General features: G+C 42.0%; 1 protein-coding gene across 2 annotated transcripts in view; it reads left to right on the top strand.

Moving 5' to 3' along the window:
• The window catches only part of PGR (progesterone receptor), a 99,357-nt gene that overhangs the window by 24,138 nt on the left and 54,158 nt on the right, over positions 1-21,061 (top strand). For both annotated transcript variants that reach the window (XM_081951234.1, XM_081951233.1), the window contains exon 3: positions 20,197-20,313. In XM_081951234.1, coding sequence (XP_081807360.1) covers positions 20,197-20,313 — 117 coding nt within the window. The remainder of the gene's footprint in view (positions 1-20,196; positions 20,314-21,061) is intronic.

Below are 21,061 nucleotides of genomic sequence, written 5' to 3'. Positions count from 1 at the left end.
AAAACTTTTTTTTCCTTACTTACCTCTTCAAAATCTTGGTGTGACTTATACACTGTTGCGTCTTATAGTCTGAAAAATAGGGTGGGTAAATAAATCAACCAACCAACCAACCAACCAACCAACCAAACAAACAAACAAACAACACACACTTTAATGAACTGCAAACTTGCTGTGTTTTTTTTAAACCAAAAACAATGCTGATCAGTTTTGAAAGCCAAAAAGTTGGTTGTTTTTCAATAAAACTTCATCAAGATAACCAGGGTCGATTGCATTGCTTGATACACTAATTAAACTGTATGCAGGGGTGATGGGTTCATTATTCTCTATTAGATGGATGAGAGCTCCGACACGTTTCAAGTGGCTTTGACTTGTATCTTGTACAAGCCACGGTTTTGCACACTCTTGGTCAAACTGGGGGTTAATTTTTGACGATAGATGAATCCTAGAAGATCTGGAAGATATCAGCTGGGCAAAAGCTGTTTTTAGCATACCCTTTGATGTCTCTGATTATGTTGATATTGATAGTATACACATACACTATGTAGTATACACTATGTGTTGTTGGTGGTTTTTTTGCATCTTTTGACTGCACAAGATTGAAAATGAAGGTGGATCCTTGCTGACTTTGTTCCTTACGGCTACCTTTTGATTTGTGGCACAATTAAGTGCTGGTCTACAGCAGCCTAGCTTGTACATTACTTTTAAACAGCTTTCCTCTAGTGCCATTTTTGTGCCCTATAAATACAAGGCAGGTAGGACTGCCTTAATTGCAAGTGTCCAATTTATTTAACGTCAGTATTTTCTTGTTAATAAATGTCATTGCAGTAATGGATAAAGTGTGCTTTTCCCCAAAGAAATGAGCAGCATCAATCCTGCTGTTAATTCTCGAGTCAAAACATAATCGTTGGGGTAAGAGAGTGAGATGAAAGTCATAAAGGAGGTAGAAATGGCTAAGAGTACTAGCTGTCTGAATGAAGGAGCAAATAAATGAATTTAACACGTTGGCTACAGAGGAGCTGATAACAGGGAGATTATTTGTCTCCTCAAATTGGAAGACGGTGAAGCTAAATGTCTATGGAGATTGTCAGGTATCCAGGAAGTTTTTCAAGAGGCAAACGGACTTTCTTGTTTTTCTTTGAAGATCTTTTGCTTCTCATCTATCAATGCTTCCCATCAACTTTGAAGAAGCTTCTTGGATGAGAAGCAAAACTCTTCAAAGACAAACAAGAAAGTCCAGTTGCCTCCTGAAAAAGCACCTTTGGGATAAGGTAAAAGTAAAGGTTCCCCTTGCACATATGTGCTAATCGCTCCTGACTCTAGGGGGCGGTGCTCATCTCCGTTTCAAAGCAGAAGAGCCAGTGCTGTCCGAAGATGTCTCTGTGGTCATGTGGCTGGCATGACTAAATGCCGAAGGCACACGGAATCTTCCCACCAAAGGTGATCCCTATTTTTCTACTTGCATTTTTACATGCTTTCGAACTGCTAGATTGGCAGAAGCTGGGACAAGTAACGGGAGCTCACTTCGTTACGTGGCGCTAGGGATTTGAACCACCGAACTGCCGACCTTTCTGTTCGACAAGCTCAGCGTCTTAGCCACTGAGCCACCACGTCCCTATTCCTCGACTTACAACAGTTCATTTAGTGACTGTTCAAAGTTACAACAGCACTGAAAAATGTGACTTATGACCGTTTTCCCCAGTTGCAACCTTTGCAGCATCTCCATGGTCAAAACTTCAGATGCTTGGCAACTGGTTCATATTTATGACTGTTGCTCTCCTGCTTGGATGGGTGGGGAGGGTTGACTAGCAAAGTCAGTGGGGAAGCCAGGTTCACTTCACAACGGGGTTACACATTTATCAACTGCAGAGACTCACTTAACAACTGGGGCAAGAAAAGTCGTAAAATGGGAGCAAAACTCACTTAAGAAATTTCTCAGTTAATAACATACATGTTGGGTTCCATCATGGGTCATACAGTTGAGGACTATCTGTACTACTCACTAGGTCTGATCCTGTGTAACTTTTTCAAGCTCAGACATTGAAGGCCTCTTCATTTATGATTTCCAGGAGTGGGGCACTGGAGATTGATAGCTCTCGTACCAAAATCCTTGAAACCGCTATTCAAATACAGACAAGCTTTATATTTTATTTGCATTGTTCGTGGAGGAAATAACTTTTAATGAAATAACTGAAATAATGGCATTGCACCTATTCACATAAGGTCTGTAATTTTGTTATTCTGAATTATAACTCATTCAGGTTTTTTTCTCTTTTTTTTGCATGCTAGTGGCTGGAAACTTTGAGAACTGTAGCTGTAGTGCCTCTGGCCCATATCAGGTAGAAAAGCCTATTTAAGCAAGCAAACAATATTAGGCATCCTAAATGTGTTTGTAGGCCTTTGGTTGTCACAAATATTTATGCCACAATGAGTTGGAATTAAGTTAAAAAAAACTAAGTGAGTTACAGGACCAGGATAGAGCAAACAAACTGCTATATAATCAGATTTATATCATATTAAACTTTGAAATAATTTACTGGGTGTAAGCATTCAACGCAGCTCAAGCTATACTTTGGCTGTCTTAACGCCTGGGATGGATGGGCGCTTGCCCAGTGGGCCCCATGAGCATAGGGGCCCCATACTAATCTATGCATGTTAACTGTTCAATGCACCTTATATCATATAAATACAGCAACATATTTATTACATTTTACTGCATTTTAAAGTTATTACTAACATGAAAAAATATATGTTTAATTGTATCGACCATTTACATTTTTATTCCCGTGAGTAGTTGTCATAGGGGCCCCAGTACATTGCTTTGCCCGGGGCCCTTAATGCTGTTAAGACTGCCCTGCTAGACAGTCAATCAAACGTTATTGTTTTATCAGTACTAGCCATGTTGAAGCCAAAAGTATTAACACAAACTTGAACTATGCCAGCAAATTAAAAGATTATCCTTAAAGGCTTTTCTTTCACTTCCCAGCACCTACAACAAGAAGGCAGCCAATTCATGCTGGCTGGGGAATTATGGGATGCAGGGATGCAGTAGCTCAGTGGCTAAGACGCTGAGCTGGTAGATCAGAAGGTCAGCAGTTCAGTGGTTCGAATCCCTAGCACCGTGTAATGGAGTATGCTCCTTTTACTTAGCCCAGCTTCTGCCAACCTAGCAGTTCGAAAGCATGTAAAAATGCAAGTAGAAAAATAGGAACACCTTTGGTGGGAAGGTAACAGCATTCTGTGCGTCTTCAGTGTTTAGTCATACCGGCCACATAACTATGGAGATGTCTTCGGACAGCGCTAGGTCTTCGGCTTTGAAACAGAGATGAGCACCGCCCCCTAGAGCTAAAAACGGATAGCATGAAATTGGGGTCAACCTATTGTCCAAAGCACCTGAAGGCAGGACAAGAGGCAGCAGATGGAAACCAATCAAGGAGAGAACCAACTTAGAACTAAGGAGAAATTTCCTGACAGTTGACAGAACAATTAATCAGTAGTATAGGCTTTCCTGCCTATTTCCTGCAAGGTCCCGAATGAATATTATCATTCATGCACTCGGAGAAGCTGATCTGTCTTTGTTGTTTGTCTGATGTGGACCTGAATATTTGGATTTCCTTGTGAATTCACTTGTGAGATATTCCTAAAGTCCTAGCAGGAGGGGAGGGTCGTAGGCTGAGAAAGTGGGGTTAATATGAGAGGTTTTGGTACAGGTTGAGCTTGGCATTTCACCTTCCTGCCTTTTGTGAATGTTTGGCTGCATGCAAGGAAAGGAGAAGCAGCAGAGACCAGTTGTGGCCCGCCAGCGGAGCTGGAAGCAGAGTTGGAGAGTGAGGAGGTTGGGGAGGAGCATGGGCCAGTTCTGGAGGCTGGGGAAGGCTCAGACGAGGGCTTTGCGTCAGAGGCATTGATAGGGCCAAGGCCGTCTGGCAGTTCTCAGCTGCCTTCGGAGTTAGACAGCAGTGAGGCAGAGGAACAGCTGGAGCCTCTTCCCGATGTGTTCATGTGCAGAGCTGCCGGAAGAAAAGAACAGCTCAAAAATCAGGGTCGATTTAGGAGTAAAGCCACAGGTGGACGGTGAATGACTCCTCCCATAGGGAAATAAAAGAGGAGCGAAAGGGGAGTGGGCTTTTGCAGGAAACAATTCGTTCGTTCGTTCATTCATTTCAGGAGTGTGAAGATCTGTCCGTGAATCTCAGAGACTCTGTGCCAAATCTTTTCCTTGCACAGTACTGCGTTTGGAAAATATTTACATGGCAGCTTTCCAAGCTAGATAAAGTCTGTGCTCATAAATTCACCATTGAAAGACTCTATGCCAGGCCTTGCTGAATGTGAATGAGAGGAATTCACATTCGTTTAATAAAAGGGGTTTTGTTGGGACCAGGAATCTGCTTTGTGCTTTTTGGGGAAGCCTAGATCAGAACAAGAACCTGGCATGGTTCTCCCCACCCCCCAACTCTGCCAGAAATGGGTTTTCCCAAGGCTCGTCGCGCTAGTGCCACCCTTTGCGGCATGATGCCTTGAGGTTCATCGCCCCATTGAGTACCTTTATCACCTGTTTTCTAATTCACCTAATTAAAATATGTAAAATTAACACATTTTATCTCGGAGGTTGATAATTTACCAGAATTTGTAGACCAGTGCTATCAAACCACTCCACAGCATCAACATAGGATTGCCCATTCAAATGCAATTGCCTTAAAGAAGACTAATAGGCAGAGCTCAGACTGACCTCACAAGTAGTTTTGTATCTCCCAGTTGCATGCACAGACTGTGGATTACATGCTCCTTAAGGCTCCTTGGAGTCAAGCCTTATAGAACTTTATAAGTGAAAGTGAGAACTTTGATTAGAATTCGAAAGTCTGCTGGACAGACACTGAGTGGATATTACATTAACGTAATGACTCAGGGCTATTAGCTCTGTGACTCTGCATTCTGCACCAAGGCTAACTTACAAGTCATTTTCAGATACAACGCCAAATGGATAAAGAGCAGGGTTTTTTTTAAAAAAATTAATTCAGAGCTTTTTTTTTAATGATTGCCTTTCTGGGGGAAAAGTACTTCATCATATAATCTGAGACTAAATGACATGAAATTGGAATTGAAATATATTCTAAAATTACTTGATGGAAGCTCAAATTTGTACTTTTAGTCTGAGAATATTGAGAGGAGGGGGGGGGGAAAGGAGAGCATTTAACTTTTCCCCTTGATCACTGCGGTTTCTGATTATGATTATTTTATTTGTTTCATTAATATGCCACCCCAAGCGTAGCACCTGTGGAGTCCTACAGTGGCAGAAATGATCACAAACATTGATAAGAACTTTCCTGACAGCGTGAACAATTAATCAGTGGAGTGGATTGCGTCCAACATTTGTGGGTTTTTAAGAAGAGATTGGATAGCCATTTGTCTGGAATGGTATAGGATTTCCTGCCTGAGCAGGGGGTTGAACTAGAAGACCTCCAAGATCCCTTCCAACTCTGTTATTCTGTTATTCTATTCTACATTCTGCAAAAGCCAGATCAAAAGGAGAAGAAAAAAAACCCATAGCAACAACAGAAAAACACCTTAGCATTGGTTACTAAATCAATTGTAGCAGATTGAGTTTGGTCAACAAAATAAATTATAAGCTATTGTCTCAAACCACAGCGTGTAGGTTCATAGAACATAAGAAACCAAAACCTAAACGAACTCACGACAGCTTGGTGTAGTTTGTGAATCATGGAACTTGGCACTCCTTTCAACTTAGCACTAGCTTTACCCGTAGAAAGTTGGTCTGGGGTGAATTTATTTATTTGTTTGTTTGCTTGTTTAGTTTCTATAGCTGTCCAACTCAACCAAGTGACTTTGGGGGGCTTAAAATTCTGAAATTATAAAGCAATTGAAACAACAAAAACACCCATAAAAATAAACAGAATAACAGAGTTGGAAGGGACCCTGGAGGTCTGATCCAACCCATTGCTCAAGCAGGAGACCGTGTACCATTCCAGACAAACGGCCATCCAATGTTGGAGGCAAGCCATCCCACTGATTAATTGTTCACGCTGTCAGGAAAGTTCTCCTTCATTCTAGATTGGATGTAATCATTGATAAGTTTCCATCCATTACTTTCTGTACTTTTATGTATTATACTTAGAATTTATTTTTTATATTTGTATGATGACTTAAGACTGCAATTCTGGGCTCAATTACAGTTGTAAATCAAGGATTACCTGTAACCAGGGGTGGGCTGCTATGGGATTGCACGGGATCGGGAGAACCTCTAGCTAAGATTCTGCGGATTTTGGAGAACTCGCAAATCTCACATCTGGCTGGCTCTGCCCGCTCCACCCATCCCGCTCCTCTCAGGAGTCTCCCTGCGGCCTGTTTTGGATGTCAGGTAAGTGCAAGGCCCTCACGGAGGCTTGGGGAGGGCAAAAAATGGGCCTCCCAGAGGCTCTGGAAGGCCAGAAATGAGCCTGTTTCCATCCTCCACAGGGCCTCCAGAGTCCGGGGAGGTCACTTTCGCCCTCCTGGAGGCTAGAGAAAGGCCTCCGGAGACCGGGGAGGGTGAAAATGCCCCTCCCCCATGGTGTAGGAGGCCAAATAGGCCACACCTACCATTGCCACGGCCACCCAGCAACCAGGCAAAGAACCCATTGCTAAAATTTTTGAAGCCCACCCCTGCCTGTAGCCGTTGATCAATCTTGCACATCAACTTTGGAGGATTTTTGGCCCATTCCTCTTTATGCAACATCTCCATCTCAGGGATGTTGGGTGGTCAGGAGGACTGGTAGCTTTAGGTCTTTCCATGTTAGAGTAACAATTTTTTTTCATCTTGTGTTTCTTTGCTGATTCTTTATTGGGTCTGTTTTTCATGACTACATTTTCTTTGAAATGAATGTGTGCGCCTCAGGAATCCACAATGTGTCCTGAGTCAGAGCACTGAGCCACTTTTATCCTTGCTGGTTTGCAGCAAAACTCTTCTAAACAATTTTTCCAGATCAAAGATGGCACAGACTATCTCCTTCAGATTAGCGCGAGAAGCTTCTTAGAGCCTGCCCCACTGGTGTGAAGGCTCACGACATTGCTGACTAGACAATCATGAGAAACAATTTGTAAGAGATATTGGTGGGAATGGAGATGTGCGACACCAAGGCTTTTTTAAAAAAAATAGCATTAGTTTTCTCTTTAATACCTGAACCTGAAGTTCATGCTATCAAATAGAAATACCCAAAACACTTAGACGTACAGTATATACCGCGCAATAGTGCTTTATAGCACTCTCTGAGCGGTTTACAATGTCAATCCCCCAACATTCTAGGTCAGGCGTGTCAAACTCGATTTCATTGAGGGGCGCATCAGGGTTATGTTTGATCTTGGGGTGGGTGGGAGGGGGGCATGGCCAGTTTGATATCACTCGTCAAAGCTCCATTTTCCAACCGCAACCGCCTTCTACAGCTCTTTGCTGGCGAAAAGAGAATGTGCAGCCTCACCGGGACTGCAGGCAGCCATTGCGGCCCAAAACAGAGCCCGGTCAGGCCTTGCGTGGCCTCCCTGAGCTCTGTTTTTGCTGGCAGAGGCACCTGTTTCCTTCACGGTCCTTCACTGTTTCCAGGGTGGCCCTGAGAGCCAGATCTAAGCACTCTGTGGGTCGGATCTGGCCCTTGAGTTTGACACCCCTAATCTAGGTCTTCATTTACCAACTTCAGAAGGATGGAAGGCTCAGTCAACCTTGACACCCATCAGATCGAACTTCAGGCTGTGGGCAGAGTTAGCCTGCAATACTGCCAGCAGGGCTCAAATGATGCTGAAGGTTACTATGCAACAGACAGCTGTGACAACAGGTAGGTGAAAGAATGAGTGGCATCCAATCTACTTGTCTTTTGAAAGCTACAAGATGCCATGCTAGTTTAGAACATATCCTCCTTTAGAATGGATGTAATACTAATCTGCTGTTGCTGTGGAAGATGCTCACCAGGTAGGAGCCAACTATTATATGAAATTATGTATTTCAGGTACTGATATATATATGTGTGTGTGTGTGTGTGTGTGTGTGTGTGTGTGTGTGTGTGTGTGTATGTATGTATGTATGTATGTATGTATGTATGTATATATATATATATACCCTTTATTATTTCTGTAAGTAATTTATGGTGACAAACATACTATATGTCAGAGTTCCCGAACCTTTCTGGGTTGACAGCCCAGAGCGAGGTGGAGAGGGGGAGGTTGGAAGAGGGGATGCTTTTATGAGAAGGGAAAGCACATGTGTGTGTGCATGCACATGAGCGCTTGTGACATTTGTGATGACACTCTTACGAATGGGGCAGCAAGCGCCTGCAACAATGCTCACATAAGTGGAGCTGTGTGTCTGTGCACTGGCTGGCCAATCATGTGGCCCGGTGGCAGTTAGACCACAGCTTGGTGGTGGGCCACGGTCCACAAGTTGGGGACCCCTGCTTTATACTCCTTCCTCTTATTTTCCACACCACAACAACCCAGTGAGATGAGTTGGACTGAGAGAGAGAGAGAGAGTAACTGATCCAGTAACCCAGCTGGCTTTCACCATTTCACTGGCACTCAAATCTTTCTTGATTTCTAGCTCAGTGCCTTAACCAGACCAGACTGACTCCCTATTTATATGTTGGCATGTCTGCATTTGCATGCACCTTGTAAGATGGTTTGCATAGCCTAAGATAGTTCCATACGATTTATCAAAATAGGCATACACAACTCAATACTAAAACATTCAAACACGGACAAAGTCTTTTCTAGTCTAATTAAAATGCTTGAAAATCAAATATTCAAGTAAGCAATAGTTGAAAACCAACTAGAGCACTCAGATAAATTAAGTTTAGAGCACTTTGAAACAAGTTAGCCAAGGCCTATCTGAAAGACCATCTAAGTAGGAGAATCTTCCAAGGAATAGGAAGATTCAAGTCCACAAACCTGGGACCAGCAACCACAGTCCCTGCCTTCATTGTCAAATAACATATGTAGTTACAAGCATTGTCTCTAAAGTTGATTCTTACAGTCTTAACCAATTCCTCAGATTTGGGGGCAAGGCTTAGATTCCAGATGGTTTAGGCTTTGGTGAAATAAAATGACCATCTCCTCCTCCTCCTCCTCCTCCTCCTCCTCCTCCTCCTCCTCCTCCTCCTCCTCCTCCTCCTCCTCCTCCTCCTCCTCCTCCTCCTCCTCCTCCTCCTCCTCCTCCTCCTTCCTCATCAACCTCATCATCTTCATCATGACATTCAGCAAAACAATTCATGAGATTCTGATGGAGTATTGGGCAATACTTGTTAATCAGCTGGATTCATGACTTTCTTCTATTAAGAAATGAATTTCATGTTCCAACAACCATCTACATGTAAAATAAATCAGCCATGCCCATGGTGATTTATGATCTCTTACTCTGCTTAGTTTCAGTGGTTAATTTGATTAAGAGATATTGCTGTGCTCTGCTTGGTCAAGTGATACCACTTTTATTTCATTTTGTTCAGTTGCTTTTACTTTTTGCTTTTGTACATTCTAGGCTGTAGCCCAGGGGTGGGCTTCAAAAATTTTAGCAAGGGATACTCTGCCCAGTTGCTGGGTGGATGTGGCTATCATGGGCTTGGCCTAGTCAGCCACCTGCACCATGGTGGAAGGAGGGCTTTTTTGCCCTCTCCAGACTCTGGAGGCTTTTCTCGAGCCTCTGGGTGGCCAAAAACAGCCTTCTCAGGCTCCATATATTAATTATATTATATTATATTAATTATATTATATTAATTATATTATATTAATTATATTACATTACATTATATTATATTGTAATATTATATTATTATATTAATTATATTATAATATAGTTAACATACTCCTTTAGTCTTTTTTACTTAGCTGTCTCTGTAGAACATCTTTCTTTTCTATAGAGCAATGATGTCTAACCTTTTTACCATCGCGTGCCAAAAGTGGGGGGAGCGCAGGGGGGGTCTTGCATGGGCATGCCCATACCCATAGTTCTATGTGCGTGACCCCCTGCGTGCATGCACATGTGTGCAAACACACATACCCGCACATGTGCACACCACCCCCACCCTCCTCCCGCTTTTGGCACGCAATGGACCTGTTTTCGCCCTCCCCAGGCTCCAGAGGCTTTCTAGGAGCCTGGGGAGGGTGAAAATGGCTTCCCCCCCCCCCGAGGCCCTCTGAAAGGTGAAAAATGGCCCTAAGGGCAACCTGGAAATTCAGGACTACCAGTTTGCCCGTAGGGCTGTTTTTCGCCCTCCGGAGGCTTCAGGGAAGCCTCCTGAAGCCTCCAGAAAGCTAAAAATGGCCCTACGGGCAATCCAGAAGTTCGGGAACAGACTTCCGGGTTGCGAGTAGGGCTGTCTTTTGCCCATCAGAGCCTTCAGGAAGCTTTCCTGAAGCCTTTGGAGGGAGAAAACAGCCGAAAAGGAAGGCCAAAGTCAGTGCACTGGAGCTGACAGGGCAATGCCTTGTGTGCCCTAACAAATAGCTTCTATGGCACCTATCTATCGCCATCATGGCTATAGAGGAAAACCTGTGATATTTGCTTGCTTGCTTCTTAAATTTACATGACATCAAGCTCACTAGGCAAATACGACTCTTCCTTTGTTTTCATTAGTGCACAGAAACAGGCAGGGCATCTAGCAGCTTGCTTTGACACCTGCTGTGATCCTCATTGGAGAAGCCCAAATGATGATTTAATCACTTGTTACAGGAATACGCAAAGCACTAAAACAGAATCTGAAATGGTGGCTTGTAATGGTGACATATAAATTGGGCAACAGAATCAGATTGTCGGTTTATTTAACCCAATCAGTCTAACCTTCCTCAATTTACACACTGAATAAGTTACCTAGTTACAGTGCAGAACATGTTATGAAATGATCTTGTCCTTCGCTTGATTTCTTTTACTGGCATTTAGACTATTTTCTCATGTAGAAAGTGGGCAGGATAAAATATTTCCCCTAAAGAAATAAAAATCTTAAGGGAGATGGAAACTCAGAGCCCCAGCTTTCTGGATCCCCAAAGCAGATATTCAGCTGGGGCAGCTTTGGAAATGCAGATTTGGTAATCCATTACTCCCTACAAGTTCTGAACACAGGTTGGGTTAGCCCTGAGCTACAATAGGAATTGGCCAACAAGCCCCTTCGTTGCATCAGCAGTCCAAACTTCAACCAAACTTAGCTCAGACAATCTCCTAGGGCTTGTACATGACTCCATGGGAGTCTGACAACAGCTAATAGAACACATGTTCTTGCACAGGAACAGGAAGCTCAAGTTCAAACCCCATGAGAAGGTTTAAATGCCTCCCACACTCAACTCCATGTAGTTAGATATCCAGAATCACATGTGCTTGGTGTTCTGCTTCATCAATAAATGCATCCTTTTTCCAATCAGTCTCCAGCTTCCATTTTGTCTCCAGTGCCTTTCTCCTGGCTTGGAACTGAACCATTTCTTCCAACACTCGCTATATAGAAAAAAATATTGAAAATATTGTAAATCAGAAAAAATACTAAGCAAAGACACTTAGAATTTGGCCCAAAAAAGAGTGTTAAATATATGGCTAATATTAAATGGCCTTGTGCCACTTCAATACCATTCTCCAAATTTGGAGTTAAGCAAGCGTCTAGCATATTTCTCTCTCTAATAGTCACATATTTTATCCCTCGGAGATGCACAGGAATTTTCATGCAAAGGTCAAAGAAACGATAACATTGCCTAACTTCAGCATTCAATAAACACAAATATTTAGCCTGCGATGATTATAAGTTTGACCAAAATCCATTCAAGTTGTTCCTTAAAACATCTGCTCGGACCGAAGTAAACAGTAACAAATGACCGCATGTTTAGAATTAAAGTATGAGTGGAAAAAACAGAGTCCTAATCAAGTGTGTCAATTTAAGTTCAAGTAAAATCAAAGCTTAATGAAAAGTTTCAGTCAATGGAGTAAAAACCACACTGGGTTCAATTGCTCCCACAATGGTGAACTAGAAGCCAGTGCAAAGATTACAAACAGAACATTATTGGTATTGTAGTTAGCAATATATTTATCCTTCGTTGTTGATTCGATGATGGTTCAGCATCTGAAACAGTGGTAGAGTACAGCCCGGTACGGCCATACCAGTAGTAGTCGGGAGCAATGGCCACCGTATCGGTACGGTGGCTTGTTTGGCCCACCCGTCCGCCCATGTTCCATACTTGCTTTTGAAGTAACTGGGCCAATTATCCATACACGCATAGCATGTGGCACCTGCATGACCTCCGAAAGCAGCTAGATGTCGCAGGGGTGGTGGAGTGCACATGTGTGCGCAGCGCACATCAGGTGCATGCACAGCGCACATCTGGCATGTGCACCAACAGACCACGAGCAGTATACCAGTAGCGACAGTAAGAGCAAACCACCACTGATCTGAAAGGCCCCAATTTTGGATAGAAGACCTTGAAACAACTAGTGTGTGCTTCATGGAGCGGCATGCTAAACTCTAATGTGTGAATAGTTCTCATCCTACAACTGGGCTATGTTTATCCAAGGCTCTTAAATCATGGAGGTTGTGATATGGTGGATAAGCTACATGTGGCTTAGAGGGAAAAGATTCCTTTGATTCACTAGATGAGAGGTGTCAAACTCAAGCTCCGTGGCCTGGATCCAGCCTGTGGGGTGCTTAGATCTGGCCCATGGGGCCACCATGGAAAGAGCAAAGGACCGGCCCATAGTGCTTCCACCAGTGAAAACAGAGCTCAAGAGGGCTGCGTGTGGCCCTCCCAAGTTCTGTTTTCAGCTGCGACGGCCTCCTGCAGCCCTCTGCCAGTGAAAACGGAGCTCGGGAGGGTCGCATTCCATTTTCACTGGCAGAGCGCTCGGGCCACCACAGGTGCCCCCGACACAAGTGACATCAAACTGGCCATGCCCACCCTGGCCATGCCCACCTGACACCCCATGGTCAAACACAACACTGACGCGGCCCTCAATGAAATCGAGTTTGACACCCCTGCACTAGATAGATGCTAAATTGAAATGGGATCATCCAATGGCTGTCCCATTTCCAAAAGAATGAGCTCCAGGGCAGCTGTAAAATTCAAGTTGTTCAGCTACCCAGTGTTGAATTCAAACTTGCCTCTGTCACCACCATACTGATAAAGTATCCAATAATTGCATTTCCTCAATGAGAGCTTGTTTAATAGATTTTATGTGAAAGGTGGGTTTTCATTTGTTAGAGTTGGCCAAGAAATCTTTGTTAACAAATTCAACAGTGAAAAATATAGCTAACATGATTATGCAGTATATGAAACAACTGTAATTTACTGCTGTAAGCCCAGCAAGCTGGTTTTCTGTCTCTAAAACAGCTCTGGGTGTTTGAAGACGATAAAAATAAAAGTTCTGTGTATTTTGTGTAGAAAGGATTTCTTTATGGGAAAATAACTCATTTTTATATGTGATTGATGTTTTGTATGTTGGGAATTTCCTTCCTTCCTTCCTTCCTTCCTTCCTTCCTTCCTTCCTTCCTTCCTTCCTTCCTTCCTTCCTTCCTTCCTTCCTTCCTTCCTTCCCAGCAAAATATATTATATATTATTTCCTTCATACAACTGTTGATGGAGAAAAAAATGTGTTGAATAAAGAGATTCTTGATGGACCCCTGAGGACAATGTTGCAATTGGTGCTTCATATATGGGAAGTGATGCTCACACTTTAGGAATTAATGCCTATTATTAGGACCTAATATAATCAGAGATGATAGGATATCAGATCATTTGGAGTTCTTTTATGTTCATTTATTCCTGACATTCAAAATGCTTTTGTCTGTGAAGGATGAATTAGAAGCCTGCCATTGCAGATTACTGCTGTGCTTATGAAAATCTCTCTCTGTATGTATGTGCATTTGTCTATCTATTTTATCTGTATCTACTTATCATCTATCCATCGTCTATCGTCTATCATCTATCAATCTTCCATCATCTATCTTCTATCACAGTGATTGCGAACCTTTTTCGCCTCAGATTCCAAAAGCATGCGCGCCACCCCATAATTTAATGCCCTCCCTGCGCTATTGCCCCCTGCGCATGTGCATGTGACCCCCACCCCACTGCCCCGCACATGCGTGCACAACTTTCTTGGAGCCTGGGGATTGCAAAAACGGTCTCCACCGCACCCCTGGAGGCCCTCCAGAGGCCAGAAACGTCCCATTTTCTGACTTCTGGTGGGCCCACTATGTCCATTTTTTGCCCTCCCCAGGCTCCAGAGACTTTCTAAGAGCCTGGAGAGGGCGAAAAACAGCCCAACACACAAACTGGAAGTTCTGGAATGGACTTCCTGGTTGCCCATTCAGCCGTTTTTCTCCCTCCAGAGGCTTCAGGAGGTTTCCCACGGCTGAAAATTAAGGCCGAAAATCAGTTGGCCAGCACGGTCATGCGCACTGTAGTTGACAGGGCAATGCCTCACGTGCCCTCAGAAATGGCTCCGTGTGCCACCTGTGGCACGCGTGCCTTAGGTTCACCATCACAGTTCTATCATGTATCTTCTATCATATCTATCTATCTATCTATCTATCTATCTATCTATCTATCTATCTATCTATCATCTATCTATCATCTATCTATCTATCTATCATCTCACATCTCATATCTCACAATGCAGTGGTGTCCATGGGGGAAGGCATGTCAAAATGGCAGTAATGTTGTCATAGTCCAAGCCTTTCTCTTGTTTACTTTATCTCTCAACATTGAGTGTCTTCTATATGTTTCAACATTGCATGTATATACAGAAGAGGCAGAACTTAACCATGTTGCAGATTGGCCTCCAAGTACACTTCTCTGAGGGAAACATTTGATACCTCATTTGGCTGACCCGAGTAACATCTTAAGATTCAGGAGACTGTCATTTCTAATCCTGTCACAAAACCAACTGGGTTCGGAATAGTCACTTGGATGAGTCATTCACTCTTAGCTGTAGGAAGAAGAAGGCAATAGCAAAAGATTTCTGAAAATTCCAGAAAACTGCAGGGGACTAGCAATCACCAGGAATCAACATGGACTCAAAACATGCACCCAACACATACAAAGCAACATATTGTGGAATAGGCTGCTGCCTGATTTGGGTGAGTGAAGGAAATGAGATGCAGAATGCACGTTTGTTTTTCACTTGCTTTCAGTTTTGATTATGAAAGCTTCAAATGAACATAGATGTAAATAATCTGCTGGAGAAGTTTTATTTATAAACCAGCCTAGCTGAATGGTAGTACTAGCCCATTTGTTTCTTTGTGTATCATAGGCTGTTGAAACTGGTTGAGTTTAATTCATGGGCTGACAAAGGTCAAAGATATATGAGGTTTCAGCTGTTGACTATAAACAGCCCTTGGAGAATTGAATGATGGTGCTTTTGAAATATTATAATGACCCGAGAACTTGGGTTTCTTTGAAGGAACCTCATTCATCATAGTATTTGTTATTACTGTCTTCTTTCCAAACTGGTGGTCTGCACCTCCCAAACAGTTACGTTCTATCTAGAGATGATCAAGGTTATGATTGTTGCATTAGGAAGGTAAGGCTTTATTTCTGCTTGGTCTCCTACTTGAGCAAGGGGTTGGACTAGAAGACCTCCCAGGTCCCTTCCAACTCTGTTATTTTGTTGAGCTTGATGCTCAACCCACTACTGAAAAGTCTTAAATGGAAACGAGGAACCTAGGTTTGAATGGAAATTTGAATGGAAATTTGCACCTAGGTTTTCCTAATTCCATAGTAAGACTTTAAAATATTGACAACTCAAAGGTGAAAACTGTCTTTTCCTGCATCGAATAAGGCACTGTATCGAAAGGTACAAAATGTATGCTTGGGCATATTTTTGGGAGCAAAGGATCTGTTATAAAATATATATTTGTAGTTCATGTCTACGACCAAGCAGCTCACCAATAACAACTGACTGATCATAATAACTCACTTACAATGTCATGGTGACCCTCACATTGTTAAAGTCCATAAGATGCTAGGGCTTCCATCTGTTGAGTCATGTTAAGCAGGAACAGACTGGTTTGTTCCTATTTAATATGACCCAAAGCTAGAAAAGGAAAAAAGAGAGCAAAATGTGACTGCTAAGAGGCCACGCACTTAGCCTCCAAGTATTCAAGAATTTCTTCCATTAAACTTCCCACTAAAACAGAGAAGTACCACAGTAGATAATGAAGTTATATTCAAGGTATATTTAATTAACGATAAGGCAGAAGGAATAGTCAAAGAGAGATTAAATAACCAATGATCTTATATACTTATTATCTTGCCAGAATAAATATGCTCTGCAATTCTTGAAGTCATTGCGGTCATTCGTTCTGGCTGAAGACCATTTTATAGGCTGTTTCGTCTTTTACACCTGCAAAAGGTTTCTAAAAGGATGAAAATGAATTTGAGTTACATTGATTTCAGGCGCTATTGCTTTTTCTCTTCATGACAATCGGGTGTGCAGAATAATATGCCAGTAAAGTTTAGTGAAGATGTCTCTGCATCTGTCATCTGCAGATAATTATTGAGTCTGTCATCTGCACCTCCATAACTGTCTGGTTTGGCTCTGCAACCCAACAAGAGAGACACAGACTTCAGAGGATAATCAGAACTGCAGGAAAAACAATGGCTGCCAACCTGCCTTCCATTGAGGCCCTGTACACAGCACGAGTCAAAAAGAGGGCTGTGAAAATATCAACAGACCCCTCACATCCTGGACATAAATTGTTTCAACTTCTGCCATCAAAACAATGCTATAGGGGACTGCACACCAGAACAACTAGACACAAGAACAGTTTTTTCTAATTCCCACAACACTGTCAAATAATTTACTAAGACTGTATTACTATTATTCTTCTCTTCCTTCCTAGTACCTACCTCTTCCCACTTATGACTATAACCATGTTGCTTGTATCTTTCAATTTATATTGTTTTATTTGTTTACTAGTATGATTTGATAGCTTATTAGTAACCTATTGCTATCACTAAATGTTCTATCTATTTATTGATTAATGTATTTTATTCTCCTTATGTACACTGAGAGCATATGCACCAAAGACAAATTCCTTGTATGTCCAATCACACTTGGCCAATAAAGAATTCTATTCTATTCTATTCTATTCTATTCTATTCTATTCTATTCTATTCTATCTGTCTTGATTGGAGCTGGTGTCCTTTTATTCTGTATGGAAGCTTGGCTGAATTAGGGGAGAGCACTTTGACTGAACCACCATACTGTACTGATAAGTTGCTTATCTTTTCCCTTTTCTATTTTCATCTCATTTTCATTTCATGCTGGCTGTTTTGATGGTGTAACAGCAGAACTGGATTGCTGCCATTTCTCTTTTCTTTGCCCAATTGGAGCAATTTTCACTTGGGGCAGCATAAAATCATCCCAACAGTGTTCAAATCAACCACTAAATTTAACAAAGAGCCAGGATTTTTTAAAAAAATTATATTTTATTTATATATTTTTCTTTAGTAAACATAAACACTCAATATCTATATGAACAATGTGTTGTCTGGGTACAGTTACTTTGAAAAATAATAGCAGTAACAATAATATTCATAGCATTGATAATAATCAAATAATAATAATAAATAATAATGATGATAGTATTTGCTTATCCATACTAATAAACCTCCCTTGTATAGTTAATCATTCTCTTAAACTTTTGAATTTCTAACTTCTGTTTCTGTTAGCTAATAATAAATAATAATGATGATAGTATTTGCTTATCCATACTAATAAACCTCCCTTGTATAGTTAATCATTCTCTTAAACTTTTGAGTTTCTAACTTCTGTTTCTGTTAGCTAACCATTGGTAAAAAATATTTTGTTGCTTCCTTCTCTGTTATTTTGAGTGTTAATCTATCTGTCTCTGCGCATTCTAATATTTTTTTAATTACACTTTCATCTGTAGGATTTCAAATTTATAGTACATCTATCCAGGTGCAAACTCCAACCAACTTGGTCCTAATACCCAAGGAAAGAACCATATTTTTAGTGCCTTTCTAAAGGCCAACAGAGATGGCTCAATAAAATTTACTTTTGTGTGTGTGTGTGTCAGAGGTGGGTTCCTGCCAGTTCTAACCTCTTCTGTAGAAGAGGTTCCACAAATCTACTGTGCCGTTTAGAACTGGTTCCAGCTCCCTCCCCGCACCCGCTGCTCACTGATTGGCTGGCTCACCAATCGCCCCACCTGCCTCTAAGAGTCCTATCTAAACCTTAAAGTCTTAAAGCTGTCAAGTTTGAACACCCCTGGGTTTTTTTTCTAAAGGGTTAGGGGTACAAGGGTCTTGCAACTTGACAGCTTTAAGACTTGCACACTTCAATGCCAGAGTTCCTGAGCCAACATGACTGGAGGAGGAATTCTGGGAGTTGAAGTCCACAAGTCTTAAAGCTGTCAAGTTTGAACACCCCAGGGTTTTTTTTCTAAAGGGTTAGGGGTACAAGGGTCTTCTAACTCAACAGCTTTAAGACTTGCGTGCTTCAAATGCCAGAGTTTCTGAGCCAACATTTCGGTTGCTAAGCAAGAGCATTGTTAAATGAGTTTCACCACATTTTACAAGTTGGCCACGCCCACCCAGTCACATGACTGCCAAGCCACTCCAACTCGGTCACATGGCCGGTGTCAGCCACTGTTTCGCTATTTGCTTTCGGCTGCCATTGAAGCGGGGTGGGGGGGCTGGTATTTGGGAGGGGAAGTTTAAGTACAGAAGAGATTGTAAAAAGGGAGTTTTGCGTCTTCTGCGCATGCTGGAGATTAGTGCTTGGTGTCAGTCAAGGCCAACCATCCTGCATTCCAACCTGATGATGCTCCTTGAAGATGGAACTGACATGACACCTAAGGGATTTGAAGATTGGACACTGGGATGAAGGTTATCAGGGGGAGGGGCTTTGGTCACATATTGATATGTATGATTTCACCTGCTTTTGCCTCAGATCTTGCTTTGCTTAGCTGCTACCTTTTCATAACCAGTAAAAGTACTCTTAATTCTGCAAAATGGAGTTAAGTGGTTTCTTTCTTGGTTGCTGAGGGAGGCCGGCTTGACACTCCCACAAAGCAGGCCACACCTACAGAAGAGGTTCTAAAAAAAATTGAAACCCACCACTGGTGTGTTTGTGTGTGTGTGTATTACAGCCAAGGAGGCGCAATGGCTCACTGGCTTAATATACGCAGGAGAAGTCTATGCTCTGGCAGTTCGAGTCTTAGCACCATATGATGGAGTGAACTCCCATCACTTGCCTCAGCTCCTGTCAACCTATTAGTTCAAAGGCATATAAAAGAGCGAGTAGATAAATAGGTACCACTTCAATCAGAAGGCAACAGTCTTCCATATTTCACTGTATGCTCTTGTGTTGCAATGTGATGTCATGCTGGCCACATGACCACAGAATTGTGGTTCAAAGGCTTACAGATATGTAAGCCCCCCCACCCCCAAAGTTGGGAATGATTAACACAGTAAAACCTGCAGGGACACCTCTACCTTTACCTGAGGTACACCTAGAATACTGCAACCAGTTTTGGTCATCACACTATAAAAAGGGATATTGAGACTCTAGAAAGAGTGCAGAGAAGAGCAACCAAGATGATTAGGAGACTGGAAGCTAAAGCATATGAAGAATGGGCATGGCTAGTCTAGTAAAGAGAAGGACCAGGGGAGACATGACAGCAGTGTTCCAATAATTGAGGGGCTGCCATAGAGAGGAAGGGGTCAAACTATTTTCCAAATCACCTGAAGGTTAGACAAGGAATAATGGATGGAAACTGAACAAGGAGAAATTCAACTTGGAAATAAGGAGAACTTTTCTGACAGTGAGAGCAATCAACCAATGAAACAACTTGCCTTCAGAAGTTGTGGGACCTTCATTAATGGAAGCTTTCAAGAAGACACTGAACTGCCATCTGTTAGAAATGGTGTAGGGTCTCCTGCTTGGGCAGGTGGTGGTTAGAATAGATAATTTACAGGGTTCCTTTCAACTCTGTTAATCTGAATCTTTTATATATTACAACCATTGTGGCATCTTTTCTACAATACAAGTTGTGTCCTGAATAAGTTTGCATTCGCTTGCTTTGCATCCCATTGATTTGGTGGGAGAGCAAAATATGTGCATACGGAGCTTGGGTGGATGATACTGCAATTCTGAGCATCTCTTAAAGCTGTGCTTCAGATAACTTCATCGCATTGTGTGTTTGTTCCCCCCTTTCTTTCTTGCAGGTCAACATAATTATTTATGTGCAGGGCGGAATGACTGCATAGTGGATAAGATTCGTCGAAAGAATTGCCCTGCATGTCGCTTGAGGAAGTGCTGTCAAGCTGGCATGATACTTGGAGGTAGGCACTTGGAAACTTTTTAAAATATAAATGTTATTGATTTTCTATTAATTGCATTTGTTAGTGCTTAGTCAACTTCTTGTTGTCTGGGTATTTAATTTGCTTAGCAATACAATTTTCATTCTTAATCGCCACCTTTTCCCCCCAACCACTGATAAAGTAAGTTCCATGTTTGATAATATTCTGTATCTTCTTTCTGTTTGTTTTTCAGTGTAAGTCTATCCATTTCTGCCCAATCTAGTATCTTCTTAATTATCTCTTTATCTTGTAGTTTCTTCATTTTTCCAATATTGTGGGAAGATAATCCTCCCTGCTGTTAAGACATGTAATATTAAATACATACTTTTTAAATCAATTTTTTCTCACATTATCCTTAATAAAAACAGTTCAGGTTTAAAATCTACATGTTTCCCTATTATCTTTTCTAGCCATCTCTGTATTTTTGCCCACATTTTTTTTTGCTTTAGAGGAAGTCCACCACATATGATAAAATGTGCCCTTTTTAAAATTACATTTCTATCAATTTTAAACATTTTAGCTAACCTTGTTGCTACTTGTGAAGTCGTTTCTGACCCATCCCCCATGGACAACGTTCCTCCAGGCCTTCCTGTCCTCTACCATCTTCTGGAGTCCATTTAAACTACATCTGTGACTCCATCTAGCCACCTCATTCTCTGCCGTCCCCTTCTTCTTTAGCCCTCAATCGTTCCCAGCATGAGGCTCTTCCCCAGTGAGTCCTTCCTTCTCA

The sequence above is a fragment of the Natrix helvetica genome (assembly GCF_964273705.1).
Source record: "Natrix helvetica genome assembly, chromosome: 4".
NCBI lineage: Eukaryota > Metazoa > Chordata > Lepidosauria > Squamata > Natricidae > Natrix > Natrix helvetica.
Note: the sequence above shows the minus strand (reverse complement) of the source record. Positions and strands in the feature narration are given on the sequence as shown.